The sequence below is a fragment of the Schistocerca gregaria genome, chromosome 1 (genome assembly GCF_023897955.1).
Source record: "Schistocerca gregaria isolate iqSchGreg1 chromosome 1, iqSchGreg1.2, whole genome shotgun sequence".
Lineage (NCBI taxonomy): Eukaryota > Metazoa > Arthropoda > Insecta > Orthoptera > Acrididae > Schistocerca > Schistocerca gregaria.
The window spans coordinates 293,786,460-293,813,909 of NC_064920.1; the positions used below are offsets into that span (position 1 = coordinate 293,786,460).

At 40.1% G+C, this 27,450-nt stretch overlaps 1 protein-coding gene across 1 annotated transcript in view; it reads right to left on the bottom strand.

Annotated features, from left to right (window-relative positions):
- Positions 1-599: 599 nt before the first annotated feature.
- Positions 600-27,450, bottom strand: part of LOC126341821 (protein TFG-like) — a 53,409-nt gene continuing 26,558 nt past the window's right edge. Inside the window, exons 6-7 of the mRNA XM_050001804.1 lie at positions 11,968-12,121; positions 600-2,272 (exon numbers count right to left, since the gene is read on the bottom strand). Coding sequence (XP_049857761.1) covers positions 2,041-2,272; positions 11,968-12,121 — 386 coding nt within the window. The 3' untranslated portion in view covers positions 600-2,040. The remainder of the gene's footprint in view (positions 2,273-11,967; positions 12,122-27,450) is intronic.

The window sequence follows — 27,450 nt, forward strand, 5'->3', positions numbered from 1 at the left end:
CGCTGCTCCAGATTAGCCCGGAATTCCTCATCAGTTTGCAGTATGAGGTCCCTATAAAAAATGACTCCCTGGACCATTATCACAGACTGGTGATGAGTGTTAGACACTGGGACGTTGCCAAGATGATCACAGGCACAAAGAGCTGCGGACTGGGTGGCAGAAGAAGCTTTGATCAACAGGGAGCCTGACCGCATCACACTAATAGACTCTACTTCACCAAACCTGTTCTCGATAGTTTCCATGAAAAACAATGGCTTTGTGGGGGTGAATGTGTCCCCATCCGTATTAGTTCAGGTGAGGTAACGAGGAAAAGGTTTCAGCCCAAGACGGCGAGCCTGGCCCTCCTCCTATGGGGTAGCCAGGGAAGGGAAGGCTGCCGGGTCATACGAGACAGCATTTAAGGATCCTTCACCATTTGAAGAGACATCTGTGTGAGAACGACCAGGTTTTTGCAGCTTGATATGCTTCATGTTCCAAGCATCCAACCATGAGCCCCCTGGGGGATATCTGAATAGCAGTTTGAACCTTGCTCCTTCTGAACATGTGTATCATCTTAATAACCACATTACTTAACTTTATGTGGAAGTAATAAAAGCCAATGATACAAAAATTGTACTTTATTTTTCAAATAACAATCATTACACATTTTTCATGTTAATGTCAAGTCTGCTGCATCATATACTGCATACTGCAAGTTGTGGTGGTCATCATTAAAGTAGCTGCCACCAAGAATTTCACTTCATAGCTTAAATGAGAAATGGTAGTCCACATTATTTAAGCTATGTAGGCCTGTTTTACAATATTACTAATATTCAGCACCTTTCAACATAAATTATAATAAATGTTATAGCTCAAAATGGCTCTGCTAGCAACAAAATTTATATTACACTTATTACAGAATCTTAAAGTAGCTTACAGGGCAAGCAAATGTTACATACAATGCAGACTTTTGTCAGTATTAGACTGTGGTCCAAGGCAGGTTTTGTATCTAATGTTTACTCTCACAATGATAGAAAAATAATTGCAGTCTATAAAGACAATTTTCAAACTTAAGTTGTTTAATTTGAAAATTCTAACAGCATCTTTATAGCCTAGATATTTTTCAGCATTAGGCACAGAAACTTGCCTTAGACTACAGCCTAATACCCATATAACAAAAACTCGCCCAAAATGCCGACATTTACAGTTTTCTTACAATAGTTGCTTTCCGGCCTGAGATGTTGGAGTTAGCAGTTGCGCGCAGAGGTGTGCTTGCTTGTGTGTATGAACCGTGTGTGTTTTTCTTTTACTGGTGAAGGCTGTGGCTGAAAGCTTTATTTAAGTGGCTTAATTTTTCCTGTCTGCAACTTAACATGTCTTTATGGAAATCTGTCTTTTCCAGCATTGTTGATTTTGAATTCTTTTATCAACACCCAAAAAACTACATTATTAATTAAACAGCGCGCTTTTCAGACCAATTACTTTTGCATAAGGGTGATAGTGTTATTCAAAATTGAGGGGCAAATTACTTCTACCCAACTGATGTGCAGAAGGCCTACATTCATCAATGACCTTACACTATGGTCTCCTTGGTAATATCATTGCAAGGTATGTCTGAGGAGAATAAGTTTCAGGGTAATCAAGTTGTAATGCAAAATAAGTATTTTGCCTTTCTGAATTATTCACTTTTCACTCATCTTTAGAAAAAAAACTGTACAGTAATAGAAATATAATTTACTAATTAACAGGAAGTTACTCAATGTTATGAAAAATTTCAATACATCAGCAATGTATCAAGTTCAATTGTAAAACCTAATTACTTGACATATAACTATATTAGTAATATTCTTTTGCAGATACAAACAAAAATAGAGCTTATACATGCAGTAGTATAAAAATCTAAACATATTAAACAATTTTATTGGGACTATACTGTACATGCAGGACATAATTACTGAGCATAATTGCACATACATTGCAAGGAAAAAATGCCCAACTAATAAACAATTTTATAATAGGAATGTGCTGCAATACAGTATGTGATCCAAAAACATAGACAAGTTACTGATAGCCTGGCTGCGATGATGGGCGATTATAGGCACTGCCCTTGCTGTAAGGATTTCCACCAACAGCAGCAGACTGCTGCATGAAACGTGGCTGCATGTATCCACCTTGCTGCTGACCATATTCTTGCCCTGAAAATGACTGAGGGCCCTGCTGAGGTCGAGGACCAGGCGAAGCACCGCTAACAACTGCTGGAGGCCCACCAGAACTTTGGGGAGCACCTGCATACCTGAAATCAATACAAAAACTTCAAAATACTTTCATTTTTCATTCATCTTAAAAGGGGTCTGTTACGGGGTGGGGGGGGGGAGAGGGGGGGGAGAGAGAGAGAGATATGGAGGGCGGGGTTTGCTTCTGTGAATGAATGAGTGCATGTTTCCTTTTTGACAAAGGCTTTCACCAAAAGCTAATGTGCAAATGTCTTTTCGTTGTGCCTGTCTGCAACTCAGTGTGTCATATCTATCTTTTCCTTATATTCTTGAAGAAGACTTCGTTATTTTCTGAAAGAAGTCTTTTTCTAGAGCTAGTTGTTTTCCTATTAGAAACAAATACTTTATTTCATTGTCAACTAACAAATTTCACCTCTGAGAAACATGTAAAATTTTGTGTGTTGTCGCTTGATAATGTCCATGGTGACCAAATTAAAATTTACCACTGAATTGAAGTGTTTCAAATAAAGAAGTCTGCAATGTAGGAAAAGATAGATTGCTACTTACCACAAAGAAGACTTCATTATGTGGGGCCACGGTCATAATAAAAAGATATTACTGCCATTAGACTGTTTATTTACACTGTTACATTTACACTTACACAATCATGATTTTGGCTTCTAAGTGCCATTACCAAGTGTTTTCTGAAAGCAGGTTAGACAATAACAGTGAGATACATAACAAGCGATATAACCGTATAACAATCCATGTTTGTAATGCTTATTTACAAGTGTTATAAAGTGCCTAAGATGGCATACTGTCATATTAAAGTACAAAATTAGACACATCGTCTAAGAGTCGCTATTCCTGGCAGAGCCTACTGCTCTGTTTCTTTACTGAGTACACCATCTTGACTGAATGACAGTTGGCTAAGAGTCAAATTGTCTTGGTCAAAGAAATTCCTGTTACAAGCAGGTGACCTCTTTTAGTCTTTGGACTCAGTATCCAGTAGGATAGGAAAGTTTAGGAGCAATTTATTTTCTTTGGTAGTTGTTACATCTTTGTAGTACCTGTTTATCTTAGTATACAATGAAGTTGCCTGCTCATAAACAAACAGTAACAAACCTCTCGATGATATCTGCTGCATACATAAATATTTAAGTCCAGCTAGTCACTGACGTTGTTTAAAGTACATTTTAGTAAGTAAATATACAGCTTTGTATGTTAAATTAACACATAGCCAACTCTAAATTGTGTAATTTTGCCTTAATTCAGAATTAATACAATACAGTGCAACTACTTATTCTACTCTCTCAGTAATTAACCAGTGAGGCTTGAAGTGATATTTTTGATATATGTGTTGGAACATTACTTAGGAATAAGTGCAAGTAACACAGGTATGTGAAACATGTCATGTACATAAAAACTTTTAGGCAAATAAAAGACTCAAAAGCTTTCATGTTAAACAGCACATTTAAATTTAACATAATACAAAGAGTAGGAATATCCTAGTATTTGTTAATTGTTGATGATATACAATTACAAATGTAAGTGCACCATGGTATTGATACATATGGCTGTAATCTTGGTGCTATAAATCTTATTTACATGTTATAGTAGTGACATCTTATTTATATGACAAAGATGACAAAGTAATGTTAACCACTTCAACAGCTACCACGTACGTATGAAAGCCTCAAGTGGTATAATTCCTATTTCTTAACAACAAAGATAAATGTAAAAGTACTGATCATGGTTAGTTCTCAGAGAGGTAATAAACAATTGAGAAGAAACAAGGTCTAGAATACGAAAAATCATTCATTGAAGACTGTAGTCTTGCCGACACATGTTCATGTCAATAGTGTATATCAGAAATTTGTCTAGTGGTCACACACCTATACAATCTAAAAGCAACACCATATATTTTGACTCAGAACATTGTAAAAACTATGTCCACTATTCCATGGGCCACTGACGTCATTATTTATTCCTCTTAAAGTTGTGGCACACTACTTGTTGTCAGACATTGCTGTCAAAATCAAGAAAACCTGAGAACAGAAAGAGCCAAGAATCGCTATCTACCCCATGTTGGACCAATATCTGGAAAGATCGGTACACTCCTATGGAAACATGATATCCAGTGTTTTTTTTTTCTCCCATCAACAAAGGTAAGAAGTCTTCTGTGTAATGCTACAGATGAACTAGGTTTCCGAAAGCCAGGTGTTTACTGCATTCCATGGATGTGGCACTGTCTTACATGGGGCTCACAAGCAGTTAGATGTGTTGAGGAAAAATGCAAGGAATGTCAGCAGGGCACCCAAATAAAAAGGCCTAGAAAATAAGTTGCCACCAAGCACTGTCTCGAATATCATCATGAAATGAAATATGAAGAGACCAGAAGTGACATATGCCTAGTTCCTGGGACAGCGTAATTATGGAGTCTATTGAAATAAAGATGGAAAACCTAATAAAGAAGGATGAAGTTTACTATTTAAATAAAGCTTGGGCTCCACCGCCCAGTTTATATAAATCTGGCCACCACAAGCAACAAAATGTGATTATCAGTCTGGGCTCTGCAAAACATAACAGTACAGTGTCAAATTCACAAGCAACTATAAATAGCAGTTGATGCCAATGATAGCTCACAGTCTGGTTGGAGTCCAAACTGATCAACAGCAGAACTCTCAGAACCTGAAGAAGATGACTGAGCTATTCATCACAATATTTGAATAAAATGGAAACAACAACTTGACTGTACACCATTAATCATTCACACTGAGAAAACTTGGAGATCACATTACTACTAGTGTGTGCTGTGGCACAGTGAATATCGTCAGAAGTAGGATTGTCAAATATTACTCAGTGGGACAGTTCAATGTTGCTCTTGTCCACACCATTGCCATTTTGAGAGAAAATGATTGTTTATTATGTGTCTGGACCATCAACAATAGTGTTTGATGATGCTTCCAACCAATTTGTTATTACTGACAAGAGGTCTAGAATGGCAGCAGTGAAAGGAGATAATTGACTTCAGCATCAGGATATTGAAGTTAATGATAATTTAAAAAATGTAGATCTTATGGATCCAATACCTCAGTTCCCCATATACAAAATTGATGAACTATTAAAAATATGTCCAGCCAGTCAGCAACTGTTAGGAAAGTGACCTCTGAAAACTGAAAGAAATCTGGATATCATATGCAAGCTACTTAAAAAAATTCATTTTTAAGAAATGATCACATCATCAAGGATCTGTGATAGGTGACAAGAATAATGTTGGTAGAGTTTTACCATTGTCATCCCCCCCCCCCCCCCCCCCCCCCCACACACACACACACACACACAAAGAAACAAACAAACAAAATGCACAGGTGGAGTCAACTGAATGTTTGGTGGGTGCACTTACCGTATTTACTTGAATCGAAGCCGCACTTTTTTTCCAGTTTTTGTAATCCAAAAAACCACCTGCGGCTTAAAATCTAATGCAATGTAATCAGAAGTCCTGAAAAGTGTTGGAATCTGCTGCCACAATTAACTTCTGGCGTCGAATATATGTAGCACTACACAGGCATGATTTGCAGGCACAACAGTGACGCGACAAGCTTAAACGCATGTACACCGACTGGTTTTCGAAAAGTGACAGACAAGTGACACCAACAGGACGTATAAAATGTGGAAGTTTGTCACAAATGTGCCAATGGATTTATGATACATGGAAGTGTGTTCCAAACCAGACTGTGCAACAAGCATTTAAAAATGTTTGCTATCCAATGCACTAAATGGTATGGAGGGCAATGCTCTCTATGAAGAAATGAGCAACAAAGAATCAAGTGATAGTGATTCAGAATCATGACTGATATTATAAACATTTCGTACAAGATGTATTACAAACCTAATAAAGTTTTGTTTAAATTCCAGCATTTAATTTCCAAGTTATTTTTATTCTTATTTTATAAGTTTTGCTACTCTGCATTGCACAGGATAGAAAAGCGTAGATAGCTGCATCAAACCAGTCTACGGACTGAAGACGAGAATACACTCTGCATTTTAAATATCACTAAAAATCTACTGCGGAAATCCAACTGGCAAGACTGTTTGGGATGTATGTCAATATGGCCAACTCTACGTTCTGAATTTTTTTCTACTTGTGACAAGAGATCGTTGCTAATAGGAACTTTTATGAATCGTGAATCACATGCAGTATTCTCTTCACCATAAGAATAATAAGAATGTAAACATTATGCCATGTATCTTTTCGTGTTTGCTGCTATCTAACGCGGGAGAATATACATATCATGTCATGTTTATATTTGTATTATTCTTATGCTGAATAGTGATACAGTCAGAAAAGAAGCAGGCAACTGATAAGATTTTTACATCTGTTGTTGTTGTTGTTGTTGTTGTTGTTGTTGTCGTCGTCTTCAGTTCTGAGACTGGTTTGATGCAGCTCTCCATGCTGCCCTATCCTGTGCAAGCTTCTTCATCTCCCAGTACTTACTGCAACCCACATCCTTCTGAATCTGCTTAGTGTTTTCATCTCTTGGTCTCCCTCTACGATTTTTACCCTCCACGCTGCCCTCGAATCCTAAATTTGTGATCCCTTGATGCCTCAGGACATGTCCTACCACCGATCCCTTCTTCTAGTCAAGTTGGGCCCAAACTTCTCTTCTCCCCAATCCTATTCAACACCACCTCATTAGTTACGTGATCTACCCACCTAATCTTCAACATTCTCCTGTAGCACCACATTTCGAAAGCTTCTATTCTCTTCTTGTCCAAACTATTTATTGTCCATGTTTCACTTCCATACATGGCTACACTCCACACAAATACTTTCAGAAACGACTTCCTGACATTTAAATCTATACTCAATGCTAACAAATTTCTCTTTTTCAGAAACGCTTATTGCCAGTCTACACTTTATATCCTCTCCACTTTGACCATCATCAGTTATTTTGCTCCCCAAATAGCAAAACTCCTTTACTACTTTAAGTGTCTCATTTCCTAATCTAATTCCTTCAGCATCACCCGACTTAATTCGACTACATTCCATTATCCTCGTTTTGCTTTTGTTGATGTTCATCTTATATCCTCCTTTTAAGACACTGTCCATTACGTTCAACTGCTCTTCCAAGTCCTTTGCTGTCTCTGACAGAATTACAATGTCATCGGCGAACCTCAAAGTTTTTATTTCTTCTCCATGGATTTTAATACCTACTCCGAACTTTTCTTTTCTTTCCTTTACTGCTTGCTCAATATACAAATTGAACAACATCAGGGAGAGGCTACAACCCTGTCTCACTCCCTTCCCAATCACTGCTTCCCTTTCGTGTCCCTTGACTCTCGTAACTGCCATCTGGTTTCTGTACAAATTGTAAATAGCCTTTTACTCCCTGTATTTTACCCCTGTCACCTTTACAATTTGGAAGAGAGTATTCCAGGTAACATTGTCAAAAGCTTTCTCTAAGTCTACAAATGCTAGAAATGTAGGTTTGCCTTTCCTTAATCTTTCTTCTAAGATAAGTCGTAAGGTCAGTATTGCCTCACGTGTTACAATATTTCTACGGAATCCAAACTGATCTTCCCCGAGGTCGGCTTCTACCAGTTTTTCCATTCATCTGTAAAGAATTCGCGTTAGTATTTTGCAGCTGTGACTTATTAAACTGATAGTTCGGTAATTTTCACATCTGGCAACACCTGCTTTCTTTGGGATTGGAATTATTATGTTCTTCTTGAAGTCTGAGGGAATTTTGCCTGTCTCGTACATCTTGCTCAGCATATGGTAGAGTTTTGTCAGGACTGGCTCTCCCAAGACCATCAGTAGTTCTAATGGAATGTTGTCTACTCCCGAGGCCTTGTTTCGACTCAGGTCTTTCAGTGCTCTGTCAAACTCTTCACGCAGTATCGTATCTCCCATTTCATCTTCATCTACATCCTCTTCCATTTCCATAATATTGTCGTCAAGTACATCGCCCTTGTATAGACCCTCTACATACTCCTTCCACCTTTCCACTTTCTCTACTTTGCTGAGAACTGGGTTTCCATCTGAGCTCTTGATATTCATACAAGTGGCTCTCTTTTCTCCAAAGGTCTCTTTCATTTTCCTGTAGGCAGTATCTATCTTTCCCCTAGTGAGATAAGCCTCTACATCCTTAGATTTGTCCTCCGGCCATCCCTGCTTAGCCAATTTGCACTTCCTGTCGATCTCATTTTTGAGACGCCTGTATTCCTGTTTGCTTGCTTCATTTACTCCATTTTTATATTTTCTCCTTTCATCAATGAAGTTCAATATTTCTTTTGTTACCCAAGGAGTTCTACTAGCGCTTGTCTTTTTACCTACTTGATCCTCTGCTGCCTTCACTACTTCATCCCTCAGAGCTACCCATTCTTCTTCTACTGTCCTTCTTTCTCCCATTCCTGCCAATTGTTTCCTTATGCTCTCCCTGAAATCCTGTACAACCTCTGGTTCTTTCAGTTTATCCAGGTCCCATCTCCTTAAATTCCCACCTTTTCGCAGTTTCTTCAGCTTTAGTCTACAATTCATAACCAATAGATTGTGGTCAGAGTCCACATCTGCCCCTGGAAATTTCTTACAATTTAAAACCTGGTCCCTAAATCTCTGTTTTACCATTATATAATCTATCTGATATCCTCTAGTATCTCCAGGATTCTTCCATGTATACAATCTTCTTTCATGATTCTTGAACCAAGTGTTAGCTATGAATAAGTTATGCTCTGTGCAAAACTCTACCAAGTGGCATCATGTTTCATTTCTTAGCCCCAATCCATATTCACCTACTATGTTTCCTTCCCTCCCTCCCTTTTCCTACTCTCGAATTCCAGTCACCCATGACTATTAAATTTTCGTCTCCCTTCACTACCTGAATAATTTCTTTCATCTCGTTATATATTTCTTCAATTTCTTCATCATCTGCAAAGCTAGTTGGCATATAAACTTGTACTACTGTAGTAAGCGTGGGCTTCGTGTCTATCTTGGGCACAATAATGCATTCACTATGCTGTTTGTAGTAGCTTACCCGCACTCCTATTTTTTGATTCATTATTAAACCTACTCCTGCATTACCCCTATTTGATTTTGTGTTTATAAACCTGTATTCACCTAACCAAAAGTCTTGTTCCTCCTGCCACAGAACTTCACTAATTCCCACTATGTCTAACTTTAATAACCTATCCATTTCCCTTTTTAAATTTTCTAATCTACCTGCCTGGTTAAGGGATCTGACGTTCTACGCTCCGATCCATAGAACGCCAGTTTTCTTTCTCCTGATAACGAGAGATCCGAATGGGGGGCTATTTTAGCTCCGGAATATTTTACCCAAGAGGACGCCATCATCATTTATCCATACAGTAAAGCTGCATGCCCTCAGGAAAAATTACGGCCGTAGTTTCCCCTTGCCTTTACATCTAAGATGACTAAATTCTGTGCAGAATGTAATGTAGTAAATAGGCGCCTGCAAAGATTTTCAAACGGAGAAAAATTTTCACTAAACTCTCATTCAGAACATTTTCTATCATATGCAGTCTATTATTTGGTTTTTGTTGATCATTATCAAAGAAAGCAGCAGTGTAAGTAACAACAAATAGGAGGCTCTTGCCATTGTTTCACTAATGATACAATTCCTGCACACAAAAGCAAGGCATGCTGCACGCGGCGACATGTCGTAAACACTCATTATCAGAATGAGACAAACAATGCATGACACAGTACAATAATGCAGATGAAGCACGTGAAAAAGGAAGGATCCCCAATAAATACGGATGGAGCACCTGACACATAGCAATGGCTACCTGGTAAAGCTTAACTGCTTAGATTACGACTCGAACCAAACTACTGTAGCTCTATCTTCATCCATTCGACCTAAATCGTGTCTCGTGTTACAATGGACCAACTTTATTTCAATATGGAGGTGCGGTCTAAAACTTTTCTCTCCCCTCAAATTTCGAGTCTCAGATTTCAGGTCCGGCTTAGACTCGGTAAAATCTTTTACCTTGATTTCAAGTCTCATTTTTCAGGTGCGGCTTAGATTCAAGTAAATACTGTAGTGTACCCATATGGCAAAATTATATTTACATACGTAATTACTATTAACAAGAAGACTGCAATCAACAACAGAGTCTAATGAATTTAATCTCAGTAACTTTTGTCTTCATTGAACAAAAGAAATCCCTCTCACTGTTTGCATTGTAATTGCTGCACTAGTGAGGTAGTGTATCGGATACCCCTAATCCTCCCTCCAAAACAGAAAGCTTCCTCACCACAATTGACAGGATTATTTTTTGCTCTATAACAAATAAGTTGATAGGTTTCTCATAAAAGATAATAATGGGCTAATTATAAACCTAGCATTCTGTTTCTGGCAATGAAAGCAAACGGACAGCTGACAAGGTTTTTATGGGTGAACACAGCATCATTCATCACATTTAACTCAAATTATCTTGTGCTAGAGATTTCCAATGAAATCCCAGTTTGGGGCAAATAAAAATATGATCCACTCTGAGATTTTGTTCACATAATTGTTTCTCTAAATCAATCACAAAATAGTTACCTTTTACGTTAAAAATTCAGTAACATTGTCAGTACATGTACTTTCATAATCTTTTTGTATAATTCCTTAAAAATGTGCTACCACAAATAAAAGATAGCACAGCTCTTCCAGAAGATACTGATGTGGTTCCACCTTCGAACATCACATAGTTAATGAGTTTGAGCAAGTTGACGAAATGTAAGATTACATACGTTCCGGGCAGGACGGGGTAACTTTGCTCGGTTTCTCCACATGTTCCTGCTGAAGTGTCATTTCCAAGTATTTGGACAGGCTATAGAGCTTAACAGAAGTTTTCATGGTCAGAGTAGTCTGTTAGTAAGTGACAACTGTGTGTGTTCAAGATATATGTCCACCAATTTTTAATTTTTTTTTAAATTTATTTCTGTATTTACTTGACATTTTAAGGTTGGAGCCTTCACGCCCTTACATGTAAGCAGACCACCTCAGTGAGTCAACATTCAATATGTTAATAATAATAATAAATAGTATAGAATCTATGGTATTCAGGAATCTGTAAGTCTTTTTAATACTGTCTTAGGAATTGTCCTCATTATGTTGCTGTTAAAGGTTATGACATTAACAGCAATGTATTACAGCAGTTTAGAGGGAATCAAGTGAGTAAACTCATCAGCAGTGTGAGAAACAATAGGTTAAGATTACCAGATGAGAGGAGAGGAAGAAAACAGAAATTGATAGGGAAGAAAAAAACATGGACACACTATAATGTAACAGAGAAACTGGTTCACTGTTGCAAAGGAGGAAAACAGCTGGGATATGCTGAGCACGAAGCTACAGTGATGATAACAGGTATTAAGGGTTTATCTCCTCTTGAAAGCGGGTCAGTTTTGGGTAAGATGCAGGATAGAAGAATAGTAGGGCCGAAATGCTGAAGGAGAAAGATTTCTTGTTGTGCAATAGTGCAACCAAGATGCTGGTCGTATCCAACCTGGTATTGGAGTTAGGGGACAATGATTGGTATTTCATATATGAGGCTCTGAGGACACTAATCACTAAGAAACCAATGACAAAAACAGAGTGTGTGAAAATCAAACCACCTATCTGGTTGCACTCAGCCTAAGTGAGCACAGGAAGGACTGATGTTATCAAGAACCGAGTTTCACACACATCACAATCAATAATTCAGTAGTGTAATTGACAAACCTAACAACTCTTTGTGGACATTCATACAGAATATTCCAGCGACTTACGTTTGCACAGAGGGGTACTGGTATGATGGTTGATAAGCATTCTGTGGCACTCCTGGCTGCTGACCTGAAGCACCCTGCACCATCATGTGTGGAGGTGGTTGTTGCTGTCCCATTACAGGCCCACCGACAAATGCCACAGGGTAACGTGGGTAATCTGCACAAAATAATAATAATAATAATAATAATAATAATAAAATTATAACCTTGAATACATAAAAAACAAAATTACAAATCTAGCAATAGAAACTGTGGAAATAATAGGAGCGATCTTAAGACCAACTCAAGATACTATTGAATTTGAAGTGGGGGAGTTTCACTGAAAACCTTCCCTACACTTAAAGGGGATTTTCCATGATGATCTAGTATTTCAGTATGACTCGCTGAAATCAGTAGGGGATGGTCATACACAATTGCTTTCAAGGCCATATCTTAACATAAAATTAATCTTTAAGCCATTTTACGACTGTAGACATTAGAGAAATAAAACAAGTTATGAGCAACAAATAAATATTTAAAAGGAACGTGTATAGCAATGTTTTTATCTACAGTGGCTTGTTTATAATTTGTACCCAAAGTTCATTAAAAAAACAAAACAAAAAACACAAATGTATGTGACTAGTGGCCTCACATTGAATTGATAACTGAACAACATTAAAACGAGTAAAGGAAATGTAGTTACATAGTGCCAGCCAGTAGAGCATTTACAAACAGGACTAAATCCATGAAGCCATGTATTAATTCATTAAGAGCCAGCAGCAAAATCTTAAAAGTTCAAGATCACAAACTTCGTAGCGTTCACAGTATAATCTAAAGTTCATCATAACTGAGACAGATTATCACGATTAATACAAAACAGGTTTGTTACACAATTCAAATCATTAAATGCAGCAAAATCACTAAATTCCATTGTTGCTTACAAACATTTAAACAGAGTTAAGTTCGTGTGACTGAAAAAGAAACAGTCACCAAAAGTGGTTTGAAAATTTTGTGGCAATATAATTCCAAGCCTGACATGTTCCCATGTGTTCAGCTCACGATCACAAAATATTCTAGAAGTCTGAAGCCCAACAGCACTTTGGTTGCCCAAACTACTCTGATTTTATCACACTCTCCAGCACCCGACAAAAGACCTCAAGCTCTACTCTGCAAACTGTTAGAAGAATCTGGTCACGTGGGCACTATGCTATTCAACACACTTTCAAAATTACTGCCATTCAAGAAATTTAAACATAAATTTCACATGTATACATATTAGAACACACAATTGATGTCATATAATTAATACTCTGGGTCATTTTGCCACCTCATAATAATAATAATAATAATAATAATAATAATAATAATACATAACTATGAAATTCTTGCTACATCCAGAGCTGTAGACTGACTAGTCATAACACAACTTTAAATACATTATGAACATCAAATTACAGTTAACTAAATGTAAGAATCAGTTAGACAAGGAAACGGGGATACTCATGCTGGCCTGAGACAGTGCATTCATGTGAAGGAATACACAGTTATGACATTATATGCTTATACGTAAATAAGTACACAAAGCAGATTCAGAAGGATGTAGGTTGCAGTAGGTACTGGGAGATGAAGCAGCTTGCACAGGATAGAGTAGCATGGAGAGCTGCATCAAACCAGTCTCAGGACTGAAGACAACAACAACAACAACGTAAATAAATCGTTTGTAATGAATCACTAATTTGTTTCCTTGTAAAACTTGCTGCCATAATTGCTGACATCATCAGCATTCAGGGCATTGATAACCTCACCACTAAACAGCATAAATGTTGGTAACTTTTTAAGTATTGTGTTTTCACAAGCTCATCTCACTGTCGCAATTCATAAGCTGTTTTCAGTTTTTTTTTTTTTTTTTTTTTTTTTTTTTTTTTTTTTTTTTTTTTTTTTTGTGGCACATATGTAAGGTGTTTTAAGCATTTTCACTAAATATTAGAGACTGTCTCCCTATTTCATGCACCTGAAGCCTCCATTTCTCTGCATGCTCCACAAGTATGCCACGGAGTTCCCATGCTAGCTCTGATCACCAGGGAAATGGCTTGCTCCCTGCTAGTCTTTTTAGATGCTCCCTGCAGCCTGGTTCCACAGCAGCCAAGCTATAGCCGCTGCACAATATTCTCACCATGTGACAGCTGCTCAAACATACAACTGTTCAATGCCTTCATGAGACTCTAAATACTTTTTGATTAATGGTGACCACTCCCCATAAATCACAAGCAGTGAGTTATCGATAAGCACAAACAAAAAGAAAGAAAACTTGCTAACTTTCACAGCAATCCTTTTATGAGCTAGAATAACACACATACATCTCCCTATACGGTGTCAACTGTACTAACAGTGTCAGTTTTGCATTTCTACATCTTAAGAGGATTAGTCCAAAAGCTAGCAAGTTTTCTTTCATTTTGTGTGCCTATCGACAGCTCTACACTTCTGCTTTTTGGTGAATGATCTCCTTTAATCCAAAAGTATTTGTGGTCTAACAAAACTTTCCTACAACATTTATACCTTCAAAAATTAGGGGTTCATAATTTCATACCACTTTACATGGCTTTCTCACTGCACTCCTGAATTATTTCTCAAGAACAAATTTCTGCACAAGATACTCCATGAAAGTGATTGGCATAGGATTTATGAGTCTACTCGGTATTTTCTACCATTTCCTGTTAGGTGATAAATGGGCTCGTCATGGTCATACAATTTTAGCAGTGATGAGAAAGTCATTAACAGGCAAAGCAAACTGAGTACATGGGCTACAGGGGCAGCACCTTCATATTTACAGCAGACACACAGGGAGGGGAAGCAGTAACAGAATACACTCTAGTATCCTTACGAGCAGAGCACTGCCCAGAGGCTACACTTCTGTACACCAATGCCGTGTGTTGTATAACAATTAAGCTGATCGGCATTTCTGTTTGACAATACGCATTGGACACTTTGCCAGCATTTATTCACAGCACAATATACACAAATCCATATTTCGCTTAAATAAGACACTGACCACTTTAATTCTGATACATTATTTCAGAAAAATCTAACATAGTTCAGCAGTTTTGAAACTCCGAAGTCTTGTTCATTCGTGACAATTCACTTATTCTGGCATCTTTTAAAAACAAGTGGCATGTACAAAACAATTTTCTCACAAGAGGATGATGCGGTTCCAGGATGGGATAGGAGAATGAACCAAAGGGCAATGTAGTGTAAGGTGCCAGCTACCTCCCACTATAGCCATTCACACTGGAGGGTATTGATACAGGTGATGCAATCCCCAGAAAATGGACACGATACATTCTTGCACAACCCACCAAAAACAGACATAATGCAAGCAGTGGAGAAACAACTAAGTGGGTATGGTATTATGGAGTGGAAAGATTGCTATTCACTACATAGAGGTGGTGTCGAGTCACAGAAAGACACAATGAAAAAATACTGCTAAAATATCTACTTGCAAGTTTCTGGATACAGTCCTTCTGAACTTGACCACCCACCCACACACATTCACAACTCTCATACACATGGCCAGTTTCTCCAGGCACTGGAACCCTACTTTCTGATGATGATGATTATTATTATTATTATTATTATTATTATTATTATTATTATTATTATTATTATTGATTTGTGGGGTTCAAATGTCTCTGAGCACTATGGGACTCAACTGCTGTGGTCATTAGTCCCCTAGAACTTAGAACTACTTAAACCTAACTAACCTAAGGACATCACACACATCCATGCCCAAGGCAGGATTCGAACCTGCGACCGTAGTAGTCCCACGGTTCCGGACTGCGCGCCTAGAACTGCGAGACCACCGCGGCCGGCTGATTTGTGGGGTGCTCAATTGCATGGTCATCAGTGCCCATACAAAGTCTCAATTTTTACACAGTCCAATATAGTCACTGACATGAATGATGATGGTGAAATCATGAGGATGACACAGATACCCAGTCCCCGGGCAGAGAAAATCCCCAACCTGGCCGGGAATCGAACCCGGGACCTACTTACTGATTCTTCCTGGGCTTTCCATTGTGGAAATGTGTATGGTATTAGACTGACATATATGAGGAGCTGGATTTAATGCTAGTTGTCTGAATTTTTTTATGTTTGTCAGTGAAAAATGCAATGGTATGGCTGAAAATAAAGGGTACAACTGACACTGGTTTATAGGAACCAAATTATACACATTAGAAACCAATGTAGCAGAAACTTAAAATTAATAAACAATTTTACTTCCCTGAAATTTATTGAAAATTCGATACCTCTGTGGCAAGATGTGACATTTATGGTGCAAGAACAATTTAAGTTACCAATGTTTCTATACTATTACTCTAAAAATTGTAAATAATAACACTATAAACAAATCTGTGTGTTTCTGTTGCATCTTAAACAAGAAATCAATTATATTTTATCTCTTAGTCCCACAGTGCACTACTATAACAAACATAATGATGAGGGTTATCAGAACTGAAAGTAGTGCAAGAATGAAGAAACAGGGCTATGAAGCATCTCATGACAGAGCCCTGGATAAAGAGTCATAGGTCTAGTTGTTACATCAAATTTGGATAAAATCCCAAGCTTTCAATTGCCTCCATCATCATCGTCAGTGTAAGAATCAGACTGTCATGAACCTGGCAAGACTCCCACTCTTATGTGCAGAGGACTGTATCTGACAGGCTGAATTACATCATGAAAACAACACAACAATTGCATGAACTGAAGTGGTGTCCTCTGCATCCATAGATTATGTTTGCACCCGCTATTCAGCATTGCTTACAGTGTAATCACTCGCCTCTGAGGGTACACAATGAGAAGTCTTACTCTGTGCTCTTTCTTTATCAACTGCATGCTTCTATGCATTGCTAAATGCATAGCATGAGTCTCTATTAAAGCTGTTTTCACTTAGTCAGATTTCAACTGCTTTCTTTATGCCATGGGCCCAATAGTTTGTTGCATGAACAAGAATTCTCGTGCATCCAAATAAAATCTTGTTTATATTTAACAGCCATCACCAATTATTCTTAATTTCTGTATTTAAGGTTACACCGACGCTAAACACAGCAATTGGCAACAATCCATAAAGACTGGCCGTGAAACTGTTGCCACGCTCCCAAGGAACACCATGAAGTGCTGTCACACTCACGTCAAGACTATAGCATGACAACAAAAACAATCAATTATTAACAACATTATTTAATTGAATAGATAAAAAAATCTACTCACCAAGTGGCAGCACCACACACACACACACACACACACACACACACACACACACACACACACACACAAAGTTTCCACTGACCCGCAGTTCTGGATGACTTTCCCAAAATCTACCCCTTTATCCTAGACCTCTCCAGTCCTTTTGCTTCACCCCTCTTCCTTCCCCTCCAATCCTTCTACACGAAGAAGGAGCCACTGGCTCCGAAAGCTTGCCAATTACAACCATCTTTTATGTGTGTGTTTTGCTGCCACTTGGTGAGTAGACTTTTTATCTACCCAATTAAATAACTTTGTCATGACTGTAACATGTCACAACATTTCTTTAATTTTCATGTGTGGCTAGAAAAGTGATCTGTTTTGTTTCACAATAATTTCCACTACACAAAAAATAAATGGTCCTCATGGTGTACCGAAATAATTTTAAAATTTCAGGGAAGAAATGAGCAGTCAATAGATTACTAATTCTCAACATCCAGTTGAGTAACATATATTTTATATTTAGATAGTTTTTAAATGTGTTCCACTGGTACCTTTGTAAAAGGAGAGACCACATTGATGCTGAACACGAAAAATTATTATGGCACACCCTTAAGATCACTAATTTTCTGTATGGTGGCAATTATTATACCAGACATAGCTTATTTTTTTCACAGAGGATATTGAAGAACTATTGTTGAACAGCACACTCTTCCATCTATCCTGCTTCTTGAGATAAACTGAATATACATTTTTAATCTGGCCTCATGGCAGAGAAGTGCTCCAGCAGTTCACTGACTATATGAATGCTATGCATCCTAACTTAAGGTTTACAGCTGAAGTGGAGGATAGCCAGGAAGTTGCTTTTCTTAGCTGTGTTGGTCAAATGGAAATCAGATGGATGACTCTGCCATGGAGAGCTGCATCTCAGTGGGTGCAGCATTCACATCTCATCCAGAAGTGAGCTGTGTTGTACACCCACACACAGGCAGGACTATTTTAGAAAAGGAATACCTTGGCTGTGAGGTTAACCATCAGATAACAGTGTTCAGAAAGAATCGGTATTGATTAATTGAGAGGGGTTATGGGACCAAACGGCGATGTCATCAGTCCCACAATTCCGAAGCTAGTCACAGAAGAAAGATGGTTTTCTAAAAGTGGATGGATCCAGTCAGGGGAGTCTAATAATTAAATAATGAAGATTAAAACACACACAGTAAAAGGCATAAATATTGAGACCAAATCTAAAAACTGGAAAAAGGGCAGTCTTTTCATGGGCGAGTGGTCATGGGGTCCCAGACCAAGAAGACTGAAAAAGAGGTCCGACACACAACCACCCTACCCTCACTCCAAGAGTAAAGTAAAACCTTATATCTGGAAATAAAAACCACTTTAACGGAGGAAACAGTATCAGTTCAACCATCCACGAATCATGTGGTAATATTAAATTTAAGGAATCGGGAAGACTATACTTGCCATGAAGGGCCAAAAGAAGTGGACATTCCACCAATATGTGGAATACCATCAGTCTGGGTCCACAACCATGTAGCGGGATAGGGTCGTTACATAGGAGGGAACAATGGATAAGCCTGGTATGACCAATGCGTAGATGGCATAAAACAGTGGTCTCCTTCTGAGAGGAGTGTAAGGATGAGTGCCAAACTGCAGTAGACTCCTTGATTGTGCACAGTTTATTACTATGAGCAGCAGTGCACAAGATGTCACTCCATCTTTGGGCAAAGAGAGATTTGACGTAAATCCACATATCTGCAACTGGAATCATAAAACAAAATGGGTGGGGGGGGGGGGGAGGGGGGGGGCAGGAGAGGTATCTGCTTCTCTAGCCACACAGTCAGCCAGTTCATTCCTTGCGATGCCCACATGTCTTGGGACCCAGAGAAAGACAACTGAGCAGGTGGTATGGCCAAGGGCAGAGAGAAGGTTATGGATAGCAGAGACCAAAGGGTGACAAGAGTATCATCGGTTGATAGCCTGCAGGCTGCTCATTGAATCCATTTCTAAACACTGTGGAGGCAAGCCTGAGAAACAAAAAGGATGCCTCTGTGAATGGCTAGAAGCTCTGCTGTGAACATACTACATGATTCCAGCAATAAATGGTGTTCTAAGCCAGTGGGAGACATGAAAGCATATCCTACCTTATCGACTGTCTTAGAACCAACAGTGTAAAAGATGGTGGCAGCCTGGAACTCTGCAAGGATGCCACATACAAGATGCTGGAAAACCGTAGGAGTACAGGCACCATACCAGAGGTGGGTGCAGGGGCGGAGGGTTGCAAGAGGGGGGGGGGGGGGGGGATGGGAGGAAAGACATGAGGTGCATACCAGTGAGTGGAGATTCCGACAGAGAGAAGCAAGACATATGCTAACTGGTAATCCCACCCATGGGCGGGCGTCAGGAGGGAGATATCCCTCGTTGGCAAAGAGCATACAATTCATGGGATGGCCAGGGAATTGGCAAATGGCGATTGCGTAAGAAACCAGGACTTGGCTTCGTTGTGTTTGTAGAGGGGGAATCACCACTTCTGTAAGGAGACTATCAACAGGACTAGTGTGAAAGGCACCAATAGCAAGATGCACCTCACAATTGTGAACAGGGTCAAGCAGTTTCAAAGTGGAAGGAGCTGCTAAGTAATAAACCTGACTACCATAATCTAGTCTGGACAAGACCGGAGCATGGTAAAGGTGCAGAAGAGTGGTATGGTCTGCACCCCAAGATGTGTGGGCCGGGAGGTGGAGAGCATTAAGCTGCCACATGCACGTAGTCTTTAGATACGCAAATATGGGGCAACATGTCAGCTTTTAATCAAAAATAAGGTCCAAGAAACAGAACTGTGCAACAACATCGAGGAGCTCGCCACTTAAGTCAAGTTTTGGATCAGAGTGTACAGTGGGTTGACGACAAAAATGCATTACCCATGTTTTGGAGGGAGAAAACTGGAAGCCATGGGAGGCGGCCCACACAGAGGCCCGTTGGATGGCACTTTGGAGCTGGCACTCAGCAGGTGTTATTGAGTGAGAGCTGCACCAGATGCAAAAATCATCGACTTACAACTCCAGGGTAACCAGAGGTCCAACAGAGGTCGCAAGCCCATTAATGGCAATGAGGAAGAGTGTGACACTTAGCACAGAACACTGTGGGATACCATTCTTCTGAATCCGAAGGGCACTGAGTGAAGTGCAAACTCAAACCCAGAAAAGTCGATGAGGTAAAAATTCATGGATAAAAAATGGAAGGGGACCACAGAAGACTCTGTCATGGAGGGTAATTAAAATGTGATGGCACCAATCCATGTTGTATGCCTTACGTAGGTCAAAGAAGACCACAACAAGGTGCCAACAGTGAGTAAAAGCCTGTCAGATGGCTGTTTCCAATCTGAGTAGATGGTCCTGCACAGAAGCTGCACTGATACGGGGGACAAAACATCCCAAGATTCGTGTACCTAACATAATCTGAAGCTAACCATCCTCTCGAGCAGTTTACAAAGTACATTCAGCAGGCTAATTGGGCAGTAGCTATCGAGAGATGTTGGGTTCTTCCCAGGCTTAAGGACAGGAATAACAACACTGTCTCACCATTGTGACATAAAAGCACCTGTGAGACCAATGCGGTTGAAGACCCTGAGGAGATGTTGCCTCTGGGAAAGTGTTGGATCATCTCTGCAGTTCTGCTGGAGAAAGGTGGCAGAATAGGAAGAGGATGCAGATGCTGTGGCAAAGTGTGTCGTGTGGGGTTCTGCGAGGCCCAGTGGATCAGTGCACAGAGCACCTTGGATGTTAGGACCCTGGACAGTTGACTGTCACTGGTGGCCCAGAAGGCTATGGAGCTTGGATGTCTTTGATCCATCACCGTAGGGGGGACAGTAGTGCCAGCAGCATGAAGAATAGTGGCAGAGTCGCCCTTGCATGACTGCATCAATGGAATTCGAGAGGGAGGTGTCAAAGTGCGCAGCAGATGTATATAAAGGCCAACTGGCACTGTGAAATGCCCAACATGGGGACCTGCCCACCTGGCCGCAGCAAGCGAATGATAGACTCACTGGAAAGTGGTCACTGTCACAAAGGTCATCATACGATGACCAATGTAGGGAAGCCACGAGGGCAGGGGAGGAGATCGTGAGATCGATAACAATAAAGGTGGCATCAGGGGCACTTAAGTATGTAGGAGAATCATTTAGGGGAAACCAATCGAGGTCCATAATAAGTTCGTCAATTAGGAGACCCCCTACCCTCTGAAGTGGACTTCCCACAGTGGGTGGTGGGCATTGAAGTCCCCAAGGAGGAGAAAAGGGGGTGGGGGTTGCTGGATAAAGGTAGACAGTTCAATGTATGGAAGTGGCCTACTTGGAGGGAGGTAGAAATTGCAAATGTTGATTGCGGGAGTAGTTTGCACTTGAACCACTACTGCTTCCAGGTAGGTATGTTGGGGGATCCCAGTCCCTAATGACGTTGGAGCAAACCGAAGTGCAGACCCCGCCAGATGCTTCCCCGTAACTGTCACGGTTCCGACAGAATGTCTGATGACCACGAAATATGAGAGAGTGGTCATAATGGAAATGCATTTCTTGAAGAACAAGACAGAACGCAGAATAGGAGGAGACAGGACATATTTCCAGTAGGAGACGATATATGTTGCAATTCCACTGAATGATAACGTGGCACGAGTGCAGGTTAGACATAAAGAAGCCGAGGGGAGGTCATGTTACTTAATCAGTAGTCATCACCGACAAGGATGGGGTGTCATCCATAAATAAGATGTCAGACACAGGTTGTGAGGTGGGAGATGGCACCTCTGAAGGAATCAGGAGGGCATTGTCTTCAGACTTATGTTTCTTCTCTTCCAGAGGTGGAGGAGTACAGCGCACAGGGGAAGGACAGGTGTCTGCAAGATCTGGAACTGATAGATAGCGGGTGACCTTGGGGCACACGGATGGTGCATCTCATGGCCAAGTGGTTTTAGGAGTCTTCTAGCATGAGACACACCAGGCATAGGGGTCCCAGAAGCCCGATCACTGGGGCAGGTGCTGAAGAAGGGGGGCACTTCTTCGCCCAGGGAGGGGGAGCAGCTCTCGGACAGGAGGTCTTGGAAACTGCAGCAAGGGGGAGGGGAGAGGGGGACGAGGCTGCAGTAAAGAAGAAGCACAAGGAGGAAACGAAGTATCAGTAGCAAAAATTTTAAGATAGTGACACTGGATGAAATCTCTCATACTTTTAGCGAGCCTCAGCATGAGACAGACTATCCAGGGACTTGTTTTGTTGGATCTTCTTTTCTCTCTGGTAAGCCAGGCAATCCAGTGACACACAGGTTGCGAAACACAGGGGCTTCCCTCAGGGAGTGGGTGTCCAGTCACAACACAGAGGATCCGCCATACAGTGCGAAGACACATACCCAAAATGCAATCACCACATAGGTGGAGGGACATATGGCTTCACATTACATCTGTAGCACATAACACTCATCAATCCACACGCACTGCCGTCGCTGAAGTTATAACGTCAAGCGCAACTGGCTAAGCACTGTTCACGTTACAATTGTAACTCATAATTAATCTTCAAGACATTGGAAATTGTATGATTATCAATGAATCACTAATCTACGGCAACTGCTATTTACATACGATCAAGTAATAATATAAGAAATCAAAGTTACTTTGTGGAGATGAATGTGTCCCCATCCGTCCTAATACACATGAGGTAGCAGGAAAGTGTGTCATCCCAAGATGGCACGACTGGCCCTCCTCACATGTGTAGCCAGGCAAGGGGAGGTTGACAAGTCACATGAAGCAGCATTCAATGATCCTTCATTATTTGAAGAGAGAACCAATTGAGAACGGCCACATTTTTGCATCTTGATATGCTTCAAGTGCCAAGCATCAACCTTGATACCACCCACTCCGACCAGGAACTCTCCCCATGGGCTCCACCCAGCCACAGCAAAGGCCATCTAGCACAACGGCCATTGCTGGAGTTCCAATGCTTCAAGGAGACAAGCAACCATTTATTGGCATACATGGGGAGGGAACAGCTGCTCAGGTATCAATAGTGTAATCCCTGTGTTGTCAGGAGGCTCAGCCATATTGGTACATAACAGCCCCACCACACCGACTGCTACACATGCTGGTGACCTAGCAAGTTGAAAGGGGAATACAGTGGGGAAGGGAGATGGGAAGGAAGGGGGGGAGACGAATTCACGCCATAGATGCTAGGGAGAGTTCTTCCCCAAATGGCTCACACCAAAAACAAGAAATTTTGGAGGTCAAACCTCAAGAGGGGGCCTAAATGCCAAATAGGATGAAGGAACAGGCAGAAGGAACAAAACTGCAAGCAATACAGGAAACCTGGTGGATAGCCAGGTTGATATAAATCAGAACACAGAGAGAGGGAACAAGGGGGCAACAGAGAAGGAGCAAGGATAACGAGGGAGGGCAGTGTGAAAGAAATGCAGCCAGGCAAGGAAGAATTGGTTGCAATAGATCAGGGTCCTATGTGCGCCAAGCACAATCTCACGAAAGGACCATGAGCCCCCTGGGAGGAAGAATGGGTATTCTATCTATTATATTAGGTCAACACTATTGAGGAAACAAATATGTGAGAATATTCAAAGAAGGCCAGGAGGACCAATACATAGCACAGCTTTAATTCTGTGGTGCAACAACTAGTAAGGTAGAGTCCTACACAGGCAAGGAATCACACCAATCTTATGGTGACCCAGAAAATTAAAGAAATTTCACGACCTGTTAAAGGTAGTCTTAGCCTGAGAGTAACTGGTATTTACAACATTACTTGCAAATGTGACAAAAATTACATGGGCCATTCCTAACAAACTGCGAACAATCACTTCGTCACTTTAAATACAGGAATTTCAAAAGATCAGCAGTGATCGTGTACAGCCTGTTAGATAAACTCAATGAAATACAGGAATTTCAAAAGATCAGCAGTGATCGTGTACAGCCTGTTAGATAAACTCAATGTTTTGTTTGAATGAATAAGAATGTTTCATGCTAGAAAAATGTAGCCCCTGATGATTACAATGGGGGCAATCATTGAAACATTAGGATTTTAACTGAATTTGACACAAGTAAACTGAGAACTTTTTATCTAACACTGAAGAAAAATAAACTGAATCTAACTAGGACTGTACTAGCAACCTTCAGTGCATTAGCTCACTAAGTTTAACTCACTACACCATAATGTTGTTCCATAGCTCATCATTATTTTAAGAGGCGGCATCTAATTTTGTCTCGTCTGCTCTCCAAGGACAATATCTTTTGAACGAAGGCCCACGATGGTAAACATTAGGGTCAGGTACACTGCACCATAAGCCACATCACCATTCAGTCCATTCTCTGATTTCTGTCATCAACTCCATACTTTCTCCATAAACACATTTATTTGCTAGCTTTGAAGTTCAGTTCTGTACATCAGCTGTAAAGTTCTTACATAGTTGGTATTTCCTGGTATTGTTCATGATACCACAGCAACTGCTGCCAAATAATGCTTTTATCCATATGATTAATGGTATATCTACTGTGTGCACTTGGCTGCTCTTTATGTGATATAAATACTTCAGTTCTCTTCATTTTAACATTGTGTCCTTCATGACAAAATTTGCACATTGAGTTTCTCAGCTTAATATTTCGCTTAATTGTGTTGTCACCTTTTGCATCTGCAATGTCACTGCTTTTTCTTCCCTGTCACCAATAAATTTAATTTTGCTAACTGCAAACTTGCATGTGACTGGAGCAGATTTGTACCTGGTCCCACGTCCCACGTAGTTTTCTGCTACTGCCAAATCTATGGTCTGTCTTGCCACGTAATGATGTCACCTCTTTTTGTTACAAATTTGTTCTCTCTTTTACACAAATAGCGACTTTTACAGACATAATAGTGTATTTATATGACTTGAAAATCTGAAACACACAACACTGAACTATTTCTCATTGTAATTTCTAGTTGAATAATGTAGCTTTGATTCAATTGCTTGACAGAGCAAAAGCTAGGTGGTAAGTTAATGTAAATAATTAATGGGTAAAAAAGTATATCAATTCAGAAACAAAATGTTTTATGATGATATTTCACAATGATACACCAATCCACTTGATTGTATACATTTCCCAGATAAAAAACATGTGTCTCCCAAAGTACGGAGAGATGCAACAATGTTCAGAGATGAAGTATTTTCTGAAGACCAACTGCTTTTTTTCCTTACACCATTTGATACCTTCCACCAAGCACAGGTAATCCATTATGCTGGTACCACATCTAAAAGGATTATTGATCCAGCATGAAGATACAAAATTATTGTACTTTACGAATGCCCTTGAAAAATCTTAAATGGCTTACATTAAGACAAGCAATTACATTTACTGACAATGTCAGCTTTTAAAACATCTATATGCATGACACCATCGTGTAGATATGAGGACTATTGCACTCACTATACAAAAAATGTACTACAGTATAACCCCACCTTTACGATCCCGGAATTAACGTTTTCCCACTGTTTATGACATTTTTTTATCGGTCCCAGCAAATTTCCTATGCCCATAATGTTAATTTGCATCCGGTTTTGTGTCAACATATTTATAATTTTCCCAGAATTTACACATTATGAAAGAACATTTGTGAAGAAAAAATGATGCTGGCATGATGTTGACCATCCAGTACTATTTACAAATATTACGTGGTTAAGTTTCTTGACACCAGGGCACTGTACTCAGCGGATTTGAATCGGTAAAGTGTAAAAGTTGGACAAATTCATGAAGTATCTCCCACCATTACCAAGCTCTACTGGGGGCGGGAGTAACTGTGTTTGTTCGAATGAAGATATCGTGACCAATCACAACCATTTCCAAACTGTCTCTATGCAAAAACGCAGTTTCGTGATTGCTGTGATTATCATAACATCTTTGTCAAACAATATTTAGTGTGTTTTGGCGTATGGTCACTTGGAGTGCTAGTTGACACCATCATTCACTTTGAGTTGTTCAAATGTTTTTAGTGTAAACACAGCATAGGTTACATACTTTATGCACCTGAGCAAAATGTGTCAAGTGCAATATTTAAATATGTATTTTTTTGTGATGTTACACAAACAAAGTGTGTGTGGTTTTCTTCATAACTGATGAGGCACAGTACCTGATAACCTCAAAAAGACGACTACAGTGCAAGAGACGCATAGTCACATATTCCAACACCATGCAAAATACTTAAGTACATATTTACACTTGACAAGAAAAAAATTCTGGAAAAGCGTAGTGCTAAGCATGAAAAAATACTTAACTAGTGCTGTATTTCATTAATTAAATAATGAATGACAGATGCAGGCTTTCAGAAACATCGACAGTGACATATGAAATTGAGTCAAATGTTCCTACTTCCCAGACAGTTATCAGTTCCAGCTACATCAGCGGTTTTTATTAGATAATGAACCTTCATTAGATAATAAACAAGTCCCTGACAAGTCTTTTGATACCTGTTATGTATATATATCACACATAAATTGCCAGGGGTTATCCTGTACATAACTTTTACAGCTTACAACGTTATTTCCCACATTTACACCATTTTTTGAAGTTCTTTAGAAAGTGTAAAAGCAGGGTTTCACTGTATGCAACAAATGTTTGATTTTCAAGATTCCATACACTTGACATCTTGGATATTCGGGAATCCAGCCGGATGTTCGCGTCGTACTCGCACGATATTTTAACAGCGTGCCTCGCTGTCTTCTTCAGGTGCTACTTGAGACTGGTCCTTGAGTCGATCGAGTCCATTATTTATGCCTGGGAGGAGCTGGGCGTTCCCTAATTGGTCCGCTCCGAGTCGAGTGTTCCATCTGTGGTCCGCGCCCGCCAGACTCGGCTTCAGCGGATCCCTCCAGTCGCAGATGTTCCGACTGCCGTCGACACTCGTTTTGGCCATCCTCAACGATTGTGGTTGTCATTTGGGGTGTGTCAGACCCGATCTGAGATGTTGGGTACTCTATCTCATGACTGTTACTACGGTTTCCACTTCTGTTGCATGCTGGGCGCTCCCTAATCGGTCCGGGCCAGATGACAAAGGTATCATCCACAGGGAGAAATATAAGTGGAGACCGAGAGAACAGCCGTGAGACAAGGTGTTGGACATTAGAGACCAGATCTGACACACCCCAGATCATGAACTCGACTTCAGAAGACAGCCAGTGAGGGCGTGGGCGGCAGAGGGAACACCGGCAACCAGAGAGGGACAATGTAGCCGCGTCTGGCGGGCG